Genomic DNA, 15,545 nt, shown 5'->3' on the forward strand with positions numbered 1-15,545 from the left:
TTCGTTAAGTTAAACTGGAAGAGCTCAGCTGAGAAAAGAAAAGTTTGAAAACAGGGACGCTGACTCACTGCTTTAAAAATGTATTCAGGGTGGTTTACCCCCGTCCTATGGGAACTCCAACCTTTCCCAGTAGCTGACTCTAGGACTCCTGCCCTAGGCCTGATTTGCTGACTGTGGTCATCAAATTATCCAACACTGATTAAATGCCATGCAAAGAACCAGCAATGCCAAGATAAATAAAAAATGGCATCTGCCTTTGCGGAGCTCACAGTCTACTGAAGAGAAAGACAAGAAAAGAATCACTTACAAGGGGACGCGATAACTGAGACCGGGGTTATGAAATGACATGTACAGGCCCCCAATTCGGGCCTACGAGTGTGAAGAGAGCTTGTGGGCAGTCACCAGGGAGCACTCTCAAAGAGAGGGGTTCCTGAGGAGGCAGGAAGCGCGGTGGGGCCGGGTCAGGAAGCAGGCGCTGCAGAGCTCCAGGAGGAGGGGGGGGGACCCAGAGGGACAGAAAGCGAGTGTGGCTGGTTCTGAGAAGCTTGGCTCCAGCAACAGAGTCATAGTCATAGGGGATCCGAGGTGGGGAGAGGGTCTTGTCTTAAGATGAACGAATCACAGTGTCAGGCTGGGGAGAGAGTAGTGCGATAGGGAAGAGCTGAAAATAAAGGAGAAAGATGAGCCAGCTGACGGAGGCAGGAAAGAGCATGAGGTTCTGGGGAGAAAGAGAGGAAGAGACATCACCGGCTGAGACAGGGCCCGGCTTCCGTCTCCTCTGAGGTGAGAGAGGAGGGAAATGGAGGGGGCAGGTCTGCAGGCTGAGGAAGAAGCTGGCAGCAAGGTGAGTTCACGCTGGAAGCTTCCTGATCCGTCAAGTAGGAAGGGAGGTGGGGATGGGGCTCACAAAAGGACTGCTCACTAGGCAACCAAGGACGCAACCTGGACACAAAGGGAAAAGGAAGGCAGCCTTCTCCGCCCCCACCCCAGCCCGAGCAAGATTAGCCCCAAAAGAAGCGGAATGATGAAGGGAGAGGGCCAGCTTAGCTAGGGCAGGGTGGACGCAGTCTGAGAACACCGGGGCTGCACCCTGTCCTGGCGCTCTGACCACACACCCCGACTTAAAGCAGGAAGATGCTCACAGTGCAAACGAGTTACCTGCCAAAGGCTTCTACCATCGTGCAGCGGGGCTGTAACATCTTGGTCCTGATGTCGTTGGTGATGTTCTTCCTCTCCTTGAAGTACCGGCATGAGCCCTGGATGCCATCTTTATTCTCTAAGATCATGTGAATGGGATAGACATCCTCCAGAGGAACTGGGTCCCTCCTGGACTCCACAATGCCCGTTTCCAAATCAATTTCTTCATACCTAAGTTGGGGGGTGGGAAAGTGCACAAACATCGAACCACAGCTCAGCCTCAGAAGTAACACGTGCTGGCTGTGTTCTTCTGACAACCTCTGGCTGAGGTTGGGGAGAGGGAGTAAGAGCCCCTGCTTTCCCTGCCTTCCTAACGCAGGATGTCTTGACAAGCACTGTCCCTGAGTCTCCATCCCAGACAACACAGATCTTCCCAGGAGCCTCCACGTTCACCCCCGAGGATGAATGCTGAAATCGGAACCACCTTCCTGGCCCCAGCACCTTCCTTGCCTTTCATTTTCCCTGCAAATCCTGTGCCTGGTTTCCAAACCATCAAGTTTGGACTTAATGACTCAAGGCTTCCCTACCTGGAGATGTCACCTTTCCATCTCTTTAACCACCCCTCTTCTACTTTCACCCATTTTTATGTTTTTCAATTATCACTTGGCATGTTAACAATTCTCACCATCAAATCCTCAGCCCTGTTTCTTGCCCCCAAACACTAATCCTGTTTTCAACTGTCATGTTTGATGAGATCAAAACCAAAGTTATGACTGCCACTTCCCACCTCCAACAAAGCCCCTCCTTGGTACCATTTTCTCCCAGTGGCCTCTCATCAACACCATGGAGACATCTTGAGTTTTGCATCTTTTATCCAGTCAGCTACATTTGTCAAGTTTTCTTTGGGAATCCTGCTCACATCCTGCACCTGTCACATCCCATCTACATTTGTCAGTGCTTTTCCTTCTTGCCCTCTCTGTAACCTCTCCACTACTTAACCTTCCATTCTCAAATCACATCTTCTCAATTCAGGCCATTCTGGCCTGCTGTCCTCTGGCTCTCCAGCCACATCTTCCCAGGCTTCTTTTGAAGGCTCCTGGGCCTTCATCCACCCAGGGCCAGGTCTTAAGGCTTCCAACCACACTACACTCTCTCCCAGGGAGGGTCCTGGCCAAGAGTTTCCATTACCAACCACACGGGTGACTCCATGTGCCCAGGTCAGTCCCTCTCTCTGACCTGCTGACCCTCCCACAAAGCTAGATGTTGACCAACCAGAATCTCCACTTGACAACCCACAGGAACCTTGAACCCAGTGTGTTTCAAGGTACGTTCAGCACATTCCCCAACTCCCTCCCTGCTGCACTTCTGCGGGCCCCATTACAGCTGGTCCCCATCACAGTGAAGGGTAGCAGTCATCAATTTTAACAGGGAAGAGCAAAACCTGGATCTGTTTCTTTTATTTAACCTTTTTCGTTCGTTGCTTTTGTTAATATAATCACCAAAAGGATGCTGTCAATGGCTGTAAGCAAACACAATGGCCTACCTCAGGAAAACCTGCCCCCTGACCTGCCCCGCCCCTCCCCCCCCCCCCAATCTGCCCTAATGGTCAGGGATGCATTCTGACCCTGCCCACCTGTCAATGGCTGCAGAAAAGAAGAAATTAGCACATCCTCTTCCTCTGCTGGGCCAGCCAAGAGATATTCTGCAAGATTCCAGTATTCTTGCCTGGAAAATCCCAGGGGTAGAGGGGCCTGGCAGGTTACAGTCCATGGGGTCACAGAGTCGGACACGACTTAGCAACTAAACAACTACTTCTCATGCTGGCCCAATCAAGAGATATTCTGCAAGACTAATGGCCTTTCAGGGGCTTCCCAGGTGGCTCGGAGGTAAAGAATCCGACAGCCAAGCAGGAAACACAGGTTCAGTCTCTGGGTTGGAAAGATGCCCTGGAGGAGGAAACGGCAACCCACTCTTGCCTGGGAAATCCCATGGACTGAGGGGCCTGGTGGGCTACAGTCCATGGGGTCGCTAAAGAGTTGGACACGACTTAGTAGACAGCAACAACAACAATGGCCTTTTAACTTTTTTGCCTCACCTCTTCCACCCTCAACAGAAACTGGCATTCAGACCCCCATAAGATGGTACTCAAGGGCGCTAGCCTGCCATCTTCATGGATGCTCAGTTTTCCGAATAAAGTTGCTATTTCTTCCTCAATATCTTGTCTCCCGATTATTGGCCTTTCGTACACTGTAGTACTGGAGAAGACTCTTGAGAGTCCCTTGGACAGCAAGGAGATCAAACCAGTCAATCCTAAAGGAGATCAGTCCTGAATATTCATTGGAAGGACTGATGTTGAAGCTGAAACTCCAATACTTTGGTCACCTGATGCAAAGAGCTGACTCAATGGAAAAGACCCTGATGCTGGGAAAGATTGAAGGCAGGAGGAGAAGGGGACGACAGGATGAGATGGTTGGATGGCATCACTGACTCAATGGACGTGAGTATGAGCAAACTGCGGGAGATAGTGAAGGACAGGGAAGCCTGCAGTCCGTGGGGTCACAGAGAGTCAGGCATGACTGAGCAACTGAACAAGTAACACACTCAGATGCCCACAAGTCAGGAACTGGATGGCATCATCCTCCAGACCTACTTTTCTTTATATTCCACACCCAACCAGTCACCAAATCCTCCAGATTCTTTTGCCTCATGTCTGATTCCATCAGCTTTTTCTCTTCATTCTCACACCCACCATGGAAAGCCAAACCTTGACTGCTGGTTCGTGAGTGGATTACCACAGATGCTCAACTTTACTCTTTGCCCCTAGTCTAACCCTCCCTTTGGTGCTGTAGGCTTTAAATGGATCAGTCCAGTCCAATTGGTAAGGGCAGGCTGGATTCTGAACCAAGACTTCCTGGATTCAGCTTCTGGGTTCTCTCCCTGCTAGTGGACGACTCTCTCTGTGTCTCAGCCTTCTTTCTCTTGAGGGAGGAGGGGATAAGAATATCCAACTTTGTTTTAAAATTAAATAACCTAGTATATTTAAGAATCTTAGAACAGTCCCTGCTTACAATAACCACATACATAAATGTCAACTATTACTTCTCATTCACTACTTCCAGTTCTATACTTCATCCAAACTTATTTGTCTTCCTTTAGAAAAATTCTGCCAACTGGCTACCTAAATCCAACCTTTAAGTCTTGTTTTACACAGCATTCCCTCTGGAAACCTGTCCTGATCCTCAAAACAAAAAGAAAAAAACCCACAGCTCTGGGAAACCAATCAACATCCAGTCACTTAACAATGTCCTTAACTTTGGATGGGTGACTTAATTTCTCTCCATCACTCAGTTTCCTCCACTGCAAAACGGGGAAGATAGCTGGGAATTCCCTAGCAGTCCAGTGGTTAGGACTCAGTGCTGGATGGGGAACTAAGATCCCGCAAGCCGCATGCTGGAGCCAAAAAATTAAAAAAAAAAAAAAAAAATGGGGAAGAAAAGAGCACCTTCCTCATAGGGTCACTGCAAGAATAAAGTGGGTTCAATCTCCTGAAACAACAGGAACAAGATATTGCCTAGTACCAAGTTATGTGTTTGTGCTCAGTCGTGTCTGACTCTTTTGTGACCCCATGGACTGTAGGCCACCAAGCTCCACTGTCCATGGAATTTTCCAGGCAAGAAGACTGGAGCGGGTTGCCATTTCCTACTCCAGGGGATCTTCCTGACCCAGGATCAAACCTGCGTGGCCTGCTTGGCAGGGAGATTCTTCACCACTGCACCATCTGGGAATCCCACAGCACCAAGTCATAATGAGCAATAAATAAACGTTAGCTATCATTATTGTTGTTCCTGGTGTTGCTAAACTTGCTCTCTAATCTAGCACTGAATGAATGCTCCATAAAGGTCTGTTGATTTCAATTGGTCTCCAATCTTGATCTGAACAGCCTTACTGCTTCAATCCTAAGCTCCACTTCAAAGAAAATACTCTTTAAAACCCATAGCATATCCTCCCAATTCTGCTCACCATCACCCCAAACACACACGGACATAATGGAATATCACAAGGCGACCCTCCAACTCCATCAGACGCCTGGGCCCTGCCAGGCCGAAGACCCCCCCCCCCCCCCCCGCAATCAGCCTTACTCTGCGCCCCCCCATCAGGCTCCGGGTCTTTCTTCCGCTCCACTCCTTTCTCTCTCCTCTCGTAAGAACCTGGCCGCCTCCCAGCTCCACCAGACCCCGAGCTCTGCCCTCTCCCGCCCGCAGGGCCTGGCCGCTGACCGGTCTTGGAGCTGGAGGTCTGGTCGTTCCCGAGGCTCTTCGTAGAAGCTGATGCCCGGGTTCGTGGCAAGGGCCCGCCACAGAAACTCCTGCGTGTAGGGCTCCAAAGGAAGCGGGAAGGGCGGCACTCGCGTCTCCAGACGGCTCCAAAGCGCGGGAAGGCACAGACCATCAAGCCCCTCCAGGGCCACCTCGTCCAACAACGACTCCAGCGCGTCCATTGCTACTTCAGTTAGCTGCACCCGGGGCGCCTGCGTACCACGCCGCCAAGGGCCCCGGTCCAGAGCGCCTGCGCACAACGACTGGCAGCCAGGGAGGCGGGGCGGACCCGGGAACCGGAGGAGGAGTTCCAGACCGAGATCGTTACGTCACTCCCTTTAGGGGCGGGTTCATTCCGAGGAGCTCCACCGCTATTGGTCCGGAACCCCGCAGTAACCAGGGGAACTGCAAACAGTGTAGAGGCCGCTTCCGGTTCGAGCTCCCGGAACCGCCGCCTCTAGGGATGGACGGTGAGTGTCCGTGGGCCCCTCCGGGAGGTCGGGCAGTTACTCTCCCATTCCTCCTGAGGGCTCTCCGGGTAGAATCCTAGGCCACAGACCCCTGGACCTTCACTGCCTGACCCAAGGGAGTCGCCGTCGGAGGGAAAGGGAACCTAAGTGGTCCGGGATGGGAAGAGGAGGCTGGGGGAGTGGTCGGTGATTTGGTCACAGTGCTGCCTGTGGTTGTGTTGGAATACGGTACTGGCCGGGGTTTAGGGTGGGGGAAAAAAATAGAGGTCTGAGGGGATGGGTCTTGTGTGTCATGGGTGTGGAACTATGGAATATAGGAGTTAATGGGGGTAGGCTTTTACAAGGGTAGTGCAATCATCAGCTACTGGGAATGGGAGTTGGGGGAGATTAGGGAATACTGTCTGTGCTTTGATTTTAATGATACTGTTCCGTGCCAAGAACTCTGTAAATGCTGTCAAGTAGCTCGATAAGCTTCCTAAATTTTTTTAGTGTTATCCCATTTTACAAATGAGGACACCGGCTCAGAGAAGTTGAAGTATCTTGCCCCAAATCAAAGTCATCAAGTGGCACAGTGAGAAGGGGACCCAGGCACTGGCCCTTGAGCTGAATTAGGGAGTTAAAGTAATTAGCCAGCCTCCAACTAATGAAAAAAAAAAAAAAAAGATATGGAAGGAATTTTAGAAGCCTTTCATTCCAGAAGTTGTAAATACAGATACTTGCAGGGGCAAGTCTAATGGGCTGGATTGGGCTGTGATTAAAAGTCAATTTCTTTTCTGAAAGAGAAGCTTCTCACTCAGCTCAAAGCAATTATTTTCCTGGGGGGTGCTTCTCAAAATGCTGTGACGGCTAATCACTCTGAAGGCCAGATGCAGCCTGTGGGCCATCATTTTGGGGATTCTCAACAAGAATCATGGCTTCCCTGGTGGCTCAGATGATAAAGAATCTGCCAGCAATGCAGGAGGCCTGAGTTCTATCCCTTGATCAGGAAGATCCCCTGGAGTAGGAAATGGCAACCCACTCCAGTATTCTTGCCTGGGAAATCCCATAGACAGAGGAGCCTGGCGGGCTACAGTCCACGGGGTCACAAAGAGTCAGACACAACTGAGCAACTAACACTTTCACTTTCAATAAGAATCATAGAATTCTATGATTCCAAATATCTACCCTGATATCTCATTTTATAAACGGGAAGACTAAAGTCTAAAGAGACTGGTAGAGTTTACTACCAGTAGTACCTACTGGTAGACCAGTAGAGTCTAATACCAGTAATTTTTCCCACTATACCACTGTCCCTCACTTCTGGGAAGTTTGTTCCTTTGTGATATCTGCCTAATACAGTGTGGAAAAAAATTTTTAACTGAACAATCTGTTTTACGTTTAAAAGACATCTTTGCCCTTTGGACTTCAGAGGTACTATAAAATGTCATTCACCAGTTTGCCCAGTGGAAAGGTCCATGTTGCCATTTCCTTCTCCAATGCATGAAAGTGAAAAGTGAAAGTGAAGTCGCCCAGTCGTGTCCGACTCTTCAACACCCCATGGACTGCAGCCTACCAGGGTCCTCCGTCCATGGGATTTTCCAGGCAAGAGTACTGGAGTGGGTTGCCATTGCCTTCTCCGGTTAATGTTGCTACGGAACATCAAAACTCAATTCTTCTTTTTACTTAGGATGCCTTTATGCTCTTACTTCAGAAGAGCTTTGTATGTATTATGTCTGTGATATTGACCATATCAGAAATGAAAGTTGAGAAAATCTTATATTTATCATGTACCAATTCATTTAAAAGTAATAATAAGTGCATTACTTCTGAACATAATACTTTTAATGAAAAGAAGCTGTATTTCTCACCAAAAAGGTCATTAGAAAATGTGGTATTGTTTTACATTTTCTTAGATCTCTTTAATACCTGGTTTAATTGGAAATAGCTAGACTCATTTATGCTTCATCAGCCAAACTGTGGTTTTGTTATTTTGGCTGATGTATTTGAAGAAAATGGGGCCTCACACAGACATATATGTGGGGCAGGGAATATTTTAATTGCCATTTTAGATAACTGTAGACATTCTTCTTTGATACTATTCCAAAGCTTAGCAAGTGGTAATTTCTCAAAGGTTAGCCACAGTGTGGCATCTGAAACCATATCGGTGAACTTCTGTACTCTGTTACATTAAAACCCATTGGTCTATCTTGCCCTTTGATTGCATATTTTACCCATGTATGATTTCATAATATTAAGCATTGGTCATTTGGAAAATGTTATTTCACTGATTTATGCAAATATTCAAATGTTGACATTGGAAATAACATGCCATTTATGTAGTATTAAATGGCATGTCATTACACAATGTCAAAAAATTACATTCCTTTAGTATTCCTATCATTTTTTTTAAAGGAGTTTAAGTATTGGGAAACTATTAAACTCAAAGTAGACTAAACAAGTTTCCTACTTATTTCCACTGAAAAGCTTAAAATTTTTCATTGGCAACAAACAGCATCAGTTGTTTCCATAAAGTGACAGGCTTACTTTTTTTGTATTTAAGAAAATATCTTCCCCACACTCATGTCTGAATAACTGTAGTTTGTCTTTTCATTGTTCACTCAAGTAAAGATGACATTTGATAAAATATTTGGCTAGTTCAGCTGGCAAATTAAATAATCACACAAGTGTTTTCTAGATCAACTGTTGTACTTTGGCTTATAGCAGAAGTGTTTGATGGATACCTTGCATTTTTTCACACAGAATATTAAAAAAAAAATGTGTTCTCATGGGTTCGGGTTTAATAAAATTAATTTTTCCTGTTTCATCAGTTCAGTTCAGTTACTTGCTCAGTCGTGTCCAACTCTTTGCGACACCATGAACCACAGAACTCCAGGCCTCCTTGTCCATCACCAACTCCCAGAGTCCACCCAAATCCATGTCCATCGAGTTGGTGATGCCATCCAACCATCTCATCCTCTGTCATCCCCTTCTCCTCCTGCCCTCAATTTTTCCCAGCATCAGGGTCTTTTCCAGTTAGTTAGCTCTTTGCATTAGGTAGCCAAAGTATTGGAGTTTCAGCTTCAACATCAATCTTTCCAATGAACACCCAGGACTGATCTCCTTTAGGATGGACTGGTTGGATCTCCTTGCAGTCTAAGGGACTCTCAAGAGTCTTCTCCAACACCACAGTTCAAAAGCATCAATTCTTCTCTGCTCAGCTTTCTTTATAGTCCAACTCTCACATCCATACATGACCACTGGAAAAACCATAGCCTTGACTAGATGGACCTTTGTTGACAAAATAATGTCTCTGCTTTTTAATATGCTGTCTAGGTTGGTCATAACTTTCCTTCCAAGGAGAAAGTGTGTTTTAATTTCATGGCTGCAATCACCATCTGCAGTGATTTTGGAGCCCAGAAAAATAAAGTCAGCCACTGTTTCCCCATCTATTTCCCATGAAGTGATGGGACCAGATGCCATGATCTTAGTTGTCTGATTGTTGAGCTTTAAGCCAACTTTTTCACTCTCTTCTTTCACTTTCATCAAGAGGCTTTTTAGTTCCTCTTCACTCTCTGCCATAAGGGTGGTGTCCTCTGCATATCTGAGGTTATTGATATTTCTCCCAGCAATCTTGATTCCAGCTTGTGCTTCCTCCAGCCCAGTGTTTCTCATGATGTACTCTGCATATAAGTTAAATAAGTAGGGTGACAATATACAGGACCTCCTTAAGTGAAAATGTTTTGTTGATTGTTTTGTCGTCAGTCATGGCACTAAAGAATATAATGACAACTGGTACAGTATGGTGCCAGTGCCTTGTAGCCACTCAAGCTATAAGCGGTTTTATTAATACCTACTGTTGTTTTCGCATCAGGGCAAATACTGACACAGTAGAAAAAGTCTTAGAAGTATGATAGAGATAATAATTGTTCGTGGGAACCCCTCTTCCTCCCAGAATCTGTGGAGCACACTTTGAGAAACATTGCTATAGACCATTGGCAAGAGGTCTGTTCAGTCACTTCTAATTGTTATCTTCTGAGCACTCCTAGAGCATTATTATGGCCCAGAGGAGGAACCTGTCCATTTTTCAGCCTGGTTGAAAAGTGAAAGTGAGAATACTGGAGTCAGTAGCCATTCCTTTCTCCAGGGGATCTTCTCAACCCAGGGATCAAACCCTGATCTGCATTGCAGGCAGATTCTTTACCAGCTGAGCCCCAGGGAAGCCCCAGAATATTCAAGTGGGTAGCCTATCCCTTCTCCAGGGGATCTTCCCCACCCAGGAATTGAACTGAGGTCTCCTGCATTGCAGGTGGATTCTTTACCAGCTGAGCTATCAAGGAATTCCTTTCAGACTGGTTACAAAAAGAAAAAATTTGTTCTCTTTAAGAAAGTATTTGCCCTAAGATTAGATTTAGCATTCAAAGGATCCCTTTTTCCTTTGCAATTTTATAAACTTTGATCTCTACACAATTTTCCAGGCACATACCTATTGGGTAAAGTGAAGCATACCTTGATGAATTATGATTCTAGCCAACTAGATAGATAAGCCAAGCCCGGCCTTGTTAGAAAGATGTTTACTTCCTAATCTCACAGAAGTTTAAATATCTGCTAAGTATCCCCAGACTGGATTGTAGTTTGGTATATTCCACCTGTGCTAATCACCGTAGCTTTTCACAACATTTTCCCCTGCCTCATTGGGTTTGGTTTTTGGCAGATTCTGTCTGGCTCTGAGATGAAGGTGTTGTAATGCTCATAGGTTTTCTGGGCCAAATAATTCTGGACTTGAATCTCAGTGGTATACTCTGACCTCTCTGAGCCTCAGTTTTTCTGTCAATAAAGTGGAGATGATACTGAAGCTTACCTTGTTTTGTGTGCCAATTCGTTGGTGAATCTATTATTGTGGATTCAAGGAGACTATGTGCAAACATACTTAACGCCAAGTCTGGTGTATGAACAGCACTCCTACATGGAGGTTATGCTGTTATTACTGCCATTGTGCAGATTTCTTCTGTGCTGCTGACAAGAGGGAGCAGGGAACCTGGCGAAGCTGGCTAACAAATAGTAATCTTGGTAATTAGCTCACTCTCTGTTTAAAAGAAATTGCAATATTTGACATGGTTTATTTACACAAAAGTAAATTGGCAGTGTAGGAGTCTTCTGCCTCTGAAAATGTTCACCTTTATGTCAAAGCGGAATTTCCCCCAGTGCTTTTAAAATATGAGATAGCTGAGAAAAAAAATTCTCCTCACTTTTGCAGGAACATGATAATTAGACAAAAGTTTAGCACATCGAAATAATTAGAAAGGATTTTAAAGCTACGCCTTTGCTTTAGTTCCCCCCAGAGCAAATATTCGACATCTCCCCTATTTATACTGTTCATTTGCTTAGCAAACTTTCTCCAAGAATTAATAATGCCAACATGAAATTTAGCCTCGCTTGTCTAAATAACCCCAAACTACAAAATGGGTGTCAGTTGAATTAGTATAGTTTTGCCAAAAGTACACTGTCAGCCTGTCTCATCTTTTCTGTCCTTGGGTGGTATTTACCTGGGTGCCTGGTGATTTGTCTGTTTCTCTTCCTACTGAAAATAATTCAAGCCAAAATAATAATAATAACAATAAAATAAAACAAAGAAAGCATTCAGCAGGCAAAATAAATGTGTGGTCCATGTAGCCTCTGTGTTGCTTCTGTTTTCCTTCCTCCTTGGCTTCAGTCCTTCTATCTGATTGATTTCTTTTCCCTTGCTGCTCCTCGGCATTCATTCCATCCTGTCGTTTTAGCTCACAGGAACTTGGCACACTCTGTTTTGTTTATTTTTCTTTGGGGCATTCTTTCAGTGACTCCAGATTTCAGCGCCTCCTGTGCATGGGGATACAGAGACATCAAGATGAATTAGATTGAATCCAGGTGAAGAGGGGATGGGAGCTCCGTGTACTCTTCTCCGAGTTCTTGTGAAGTCAATTTTTAAAGACATAAGTTACAGTTTTTTTATCGTTAAAAAACAGAGATGGAGCAAATTTGAAAAAGAAGTCTTTATACCAGAGGTTGCAAACTGAGAGCCTCTGGCTGAGTCAGCCCACAGCATATTTATTGGGCCCATAATTTTTTTCTTTTAATTTTTTTGAATTTGTTGTCACTACAGAAAAATTGGAAGATTTCTCATAAATCTCTGATTATGATGTTTTCTTAAAAATACTGGAAAAGTCAATTTATGAATCCCAATAAATATCAATAAAGTTAACATCAAATTGAAATTCAGCATGGCAAGAGTTCCCTCTGCGGGAGCTATGTGGAGACCACCCCCTTAGAAGAGATCTCTTTCCGATCCATCACATCCCCTACCTGGCTGGCTTCCCTCATTGCCTCTGATAGCTACCGGGGCCCCTGTAGGCATTTGAAGTTACATCCTGTTCTAGTATTAACTGGGACCGTTTTGAAAATCCCTATGTACTTTATTGTGTGCCACACTGTTTTACTTGTTCTTTCAGCTTTAATCTGGGAGAAAAGAAAGGGGAGGCCTTATATTCTCTTCCCTTAAGAACTTCAGAGTTGGGTGAGAAAGCCAGACATCAACAGATAACTTTAGTCCAACTTGGTGGCCCCCAGAAGATAACATTTAAAAAGGTGTTCCTCACGCCCGAAGCACTCTGGTCCACTGCTGGCTTTTGTAAATAAAGTTTTATTGGGACACAGCCACACCCATTTGTGTACACATGTACACCCACAGTCTGTGGCTGTTTTCATGCTTCAGTGACAGAGTTGACTCATTGAGACAGGGACCATATGGCCCACAAAGCCAAAAATATTTGCTGTCTGGCCCTTCACAGGAGGAGTTTGCCAACATCAGCTGCAGAGGACTCAGTTTGGTCCTTCCGATGGCTCAATATGCTGCTGTAATTATGCTCATTTTATGCCACACAGCTAGTCAGGGGCAGAACCAGGACTCATGTGAACAAAGTCTGCATTCTACTGTGTCATCAAAGACCTGTCCCTGCCAGTGCTGACCCGGTTCCCACACCTGGGGAGCGAGTCTGCGAGTGAGGCTTGCCATCAGGCTGGTGAAAGAATGAACACAGTTTAAAAGACACCATCCCTAACTACTCTCCCAGCTCTCCCTGGACTCCGAGGCTGCTCCTCTATTCCCATGTAGGAGGGGGCTTACAAGAAGCAACATGGGTGGTTAGAAGGAGGAGCTTGGAGCTGTTTATCGAGCACTTTGTGTAAGAATAAGAAAGCATCCTTGTCCTCTGTAGCCCTGGGCTGACTATTGATGCCCCATGGGGTTTTGAATAGCCGGAGCCTTGTAGCCTTAACGGTTGCCCTGTGAACATAGTACCTTTCACCAGAGAATTTCCCTGGGGATGCTGTCCCCTCCCTTCCCCTATCCCTCAGTTAGCCTGCTGGTGTCCCCCTCCCCCCATCCCTCCCATCCCCATCATTTTCAGATACTCACCCACCCATTCCCATGCCCAGAGACTTTATAGGCTGAACTGGGTCTGTAGATGTGTTTTCCCACATTTAAAAATAATGTTCTGCTGCTAAGCTGTGTCCGACTCTTTGCAACCCCATGGACTGCAGCCCAGCAGGCCTCCCTGTCCATCACTATCTCCTGGAGTTTGCTCAAACTCATGTCCACTGAGTCAGTGATTCCATTCAACCATCATCCTCTGTCGCTCCCTTCTCCTCCTGCCTTAAATCTTTCCCAGCATCAGGGGCTTTTCTAATGAATCAGTTCTTCACGTCAGATGGCCAAAGTATTGGAGTTTCAGCTTCAGCATCAGTCCTTCCAATGTATATTCAGGGTTAATTTCCCATGAAACCTGGACTTTTAGTGTCTCCCAGTAAAAGGGAGAAAGGCCCCCACAGGGTCTGCCTTCCTACACAACCCCAGTCCTCCAGCACTGAACAGTGGCCACCCTCTTGACCTTGGACTTGGGATGACAGTTTGACTCAGTCTTCTGGCTGGTGGTGCCAGTCATCAAGTGTTTACTTCTTGCATTGAGTGCACTGGGCTGACCTCCAGGCGTCTGTGATTTCAACCTCTAGCCGAGCTACCTGGGGAAGCTGGCCTCAGTCATTCCAGTATCCTTTCCCACCTCTCTGCCTTGCCTTTTCTCTGCTCCCAGCCAGCCATGCCCTTCTCTCAAGGCACTTCCGCGCCGCAGATTAACAGTGACTGGTGTCACCTGTGGTATTAGCTCCCCCCACGTGGTTCTGGATCCCATGACCTCTCAGGAGTGGCGCTAGATCACGGGTACTGGGTTCTGTGCGTTTTTCCCTCTCTGTGTGTGGAGACCCACTCTTGTTTCTTTGCATGCCCAACACTTGGCCCAAGGACTGGCACAGGGAGATGCTCATGAGTGTTTGCCAGGTTGACATTGTAACCAGGAAAGAGAGGAACCCATTTACTTGCTCCTTAGTGAATTTCTGGCTGGTCTCCATAAAGCAGAGAAAGAGCCCTTGTAGCCAAGCCTCCAGGCCAAGTTCCAGAGACCTCGGCAGGTTTCTGTTTTTCTGGTGGACAAGGATGGTTCATCCAGACTTTGTCCTTTGCAATCATTCAACCCGTCTTAACAATATATTCTAGCCCAGCTCCCTTAACTACACCCCAGAGCCCCTAGTTGTATTCTGTTCTTCCTCTACTTTTCATTTAGTGTTCCTGTGCTCCCCCCGTCTCTATCCCAGTGAATTCCCTGTCACTGCTATCTCCCATCTCATCTTGGAGCCCAAAGCCACCTTGACCACCCTGAGCTGATGGATTCTTCAGACACGGTCCCTCGGGGATAGTAAAGCTGCAGGTGAATGCAGCATCACATATGTCTAGTCACCAACCCCCGGACCCCTGCAGAGACCACGACACTTTTCTGAACTCTGGTGAACTTGAACTTCATGATGTGTGTGAGTCTGTGTGTGTGTCCTCTCCAAAGAGTCCCAAAGTAATTAGATACATTGTAAGCTGCTGCTGCTGCTAAGTCGCTTCAGTCGTGTCCGACTCTGTGCGACCCCATAGATGGCAGCCCACCAGGCTCCTCCGTCCCTGGGATTCTCCAGGCAAGAACACTGGAGTGGGTTGCCGTTTCCTTCTCCAATGCATGGAAGTGAAAAGTGAAAGTGAAGTTGCTCAGTCGTGTCCGACTCTCATATAAACCCACATAAAATCACAGAAGGTTAGAGCTGGAAGGGACCTGACAGATCTAGTCCGGGATCCCGTTTGGGGATGCTGCTATGTCTCAGAGCCCTGAAGATCTTGTAGAGATGTCATAAATTTAGAAGCCTGCAAGGACCAGGCAGGTAATATAATGCAGTGGCAGCCAGGGTTTATTTCATTATGCTGCTTTGCGTCAGGTTCTTTCAACACCTGAATATATTTTGCATATCTGGGAATCTGTTATCTACTAATTTCCTAAAGCTTGTGGCTTCCCCCATCTCGGTCATCTATGTTGTTGCTGTTTAGTTGCTAAGTTGTATCCAACTCTTTTGTGACCCCATAGACTATAGTCCCCCAGGTTCCTCCTCTGTCCATGGGATTCTCCAGGCAAAAATACTAGAAAGTGAAAGTAGCTCAGTCGTGTCCAATTGTGACCACATGGACTATACAGTCCATGGAATTCTCCAGGCCAGAATACTAAGTGGGTAGCCTTTCTCT

The 15,545-nt window shown here is 46.4% G+C and overlaps 2 protein-coding genes across 3 annotated transcripts in view; one reads left to right on the forward strand and one right to left on the reverse strand.

Annotated features, from left to right (window-relative positions):
• The window catches only part of GTF3C1 (general transcription factor IIIC subunit 1), a 77,675-nt gene extending 71,991 nt beyond the window's left edge, over positions 1–5,684 (reverse strand). For both annotated transcript variants that reach the window (XM_065924544.1, XM_065924543.1), the window contains exons 1-2: positions 5,415–5,684; positions 1,159–1,368 (exon numbers count right to left, since the gene is read on the reverse strand). In XM_065924544.1, coding sequence (XP_065780616.1) covers positions 1,159–1,368; positions 5,415–5,635 — 431 coding nt within the window. In that variant the 5' untranslated portion in view covers positions 5,636–5,684. The remainder of the gene's footprint in view (positions 1–1,158; positions 1,369–5,414) is intronic.
• A 183-nt stretch (positions 5,685–5,867) lies between these two features.
• KATNIP (katanin interacting protein) overlaps positions 5,868–15,545 on the forward strand; it is a 228,755-nt gene continuing 219,077 nt past the window's right edge. Inside the window, exon 1 of the mRNA XM_065924545.1 lies at positions 5,868–5,923. Coding sequence (XP_065780617.1) covers positions 5,917–5,923 — 7 coding nt within the window. The 5' untranslated portion in view covers positions 5,868–5,916. The remainder of the gene's footprint in view (positions 5,924–15,545) is intronic.

Source organism: Muntiacus reevesi, chromosome 2, assembly GCF_963930625.1.
Source record: "Muntiacus reevesi chromosome 2, mMunRee1.1, whole genome shotgun sequence".
NCBI classification, from domain to species: Eukaryota; Metazoa; Chordata; class Mammalia; order Artiodactyla; family Cervidae; genus Muntiacus; species Muntiacus reevesi.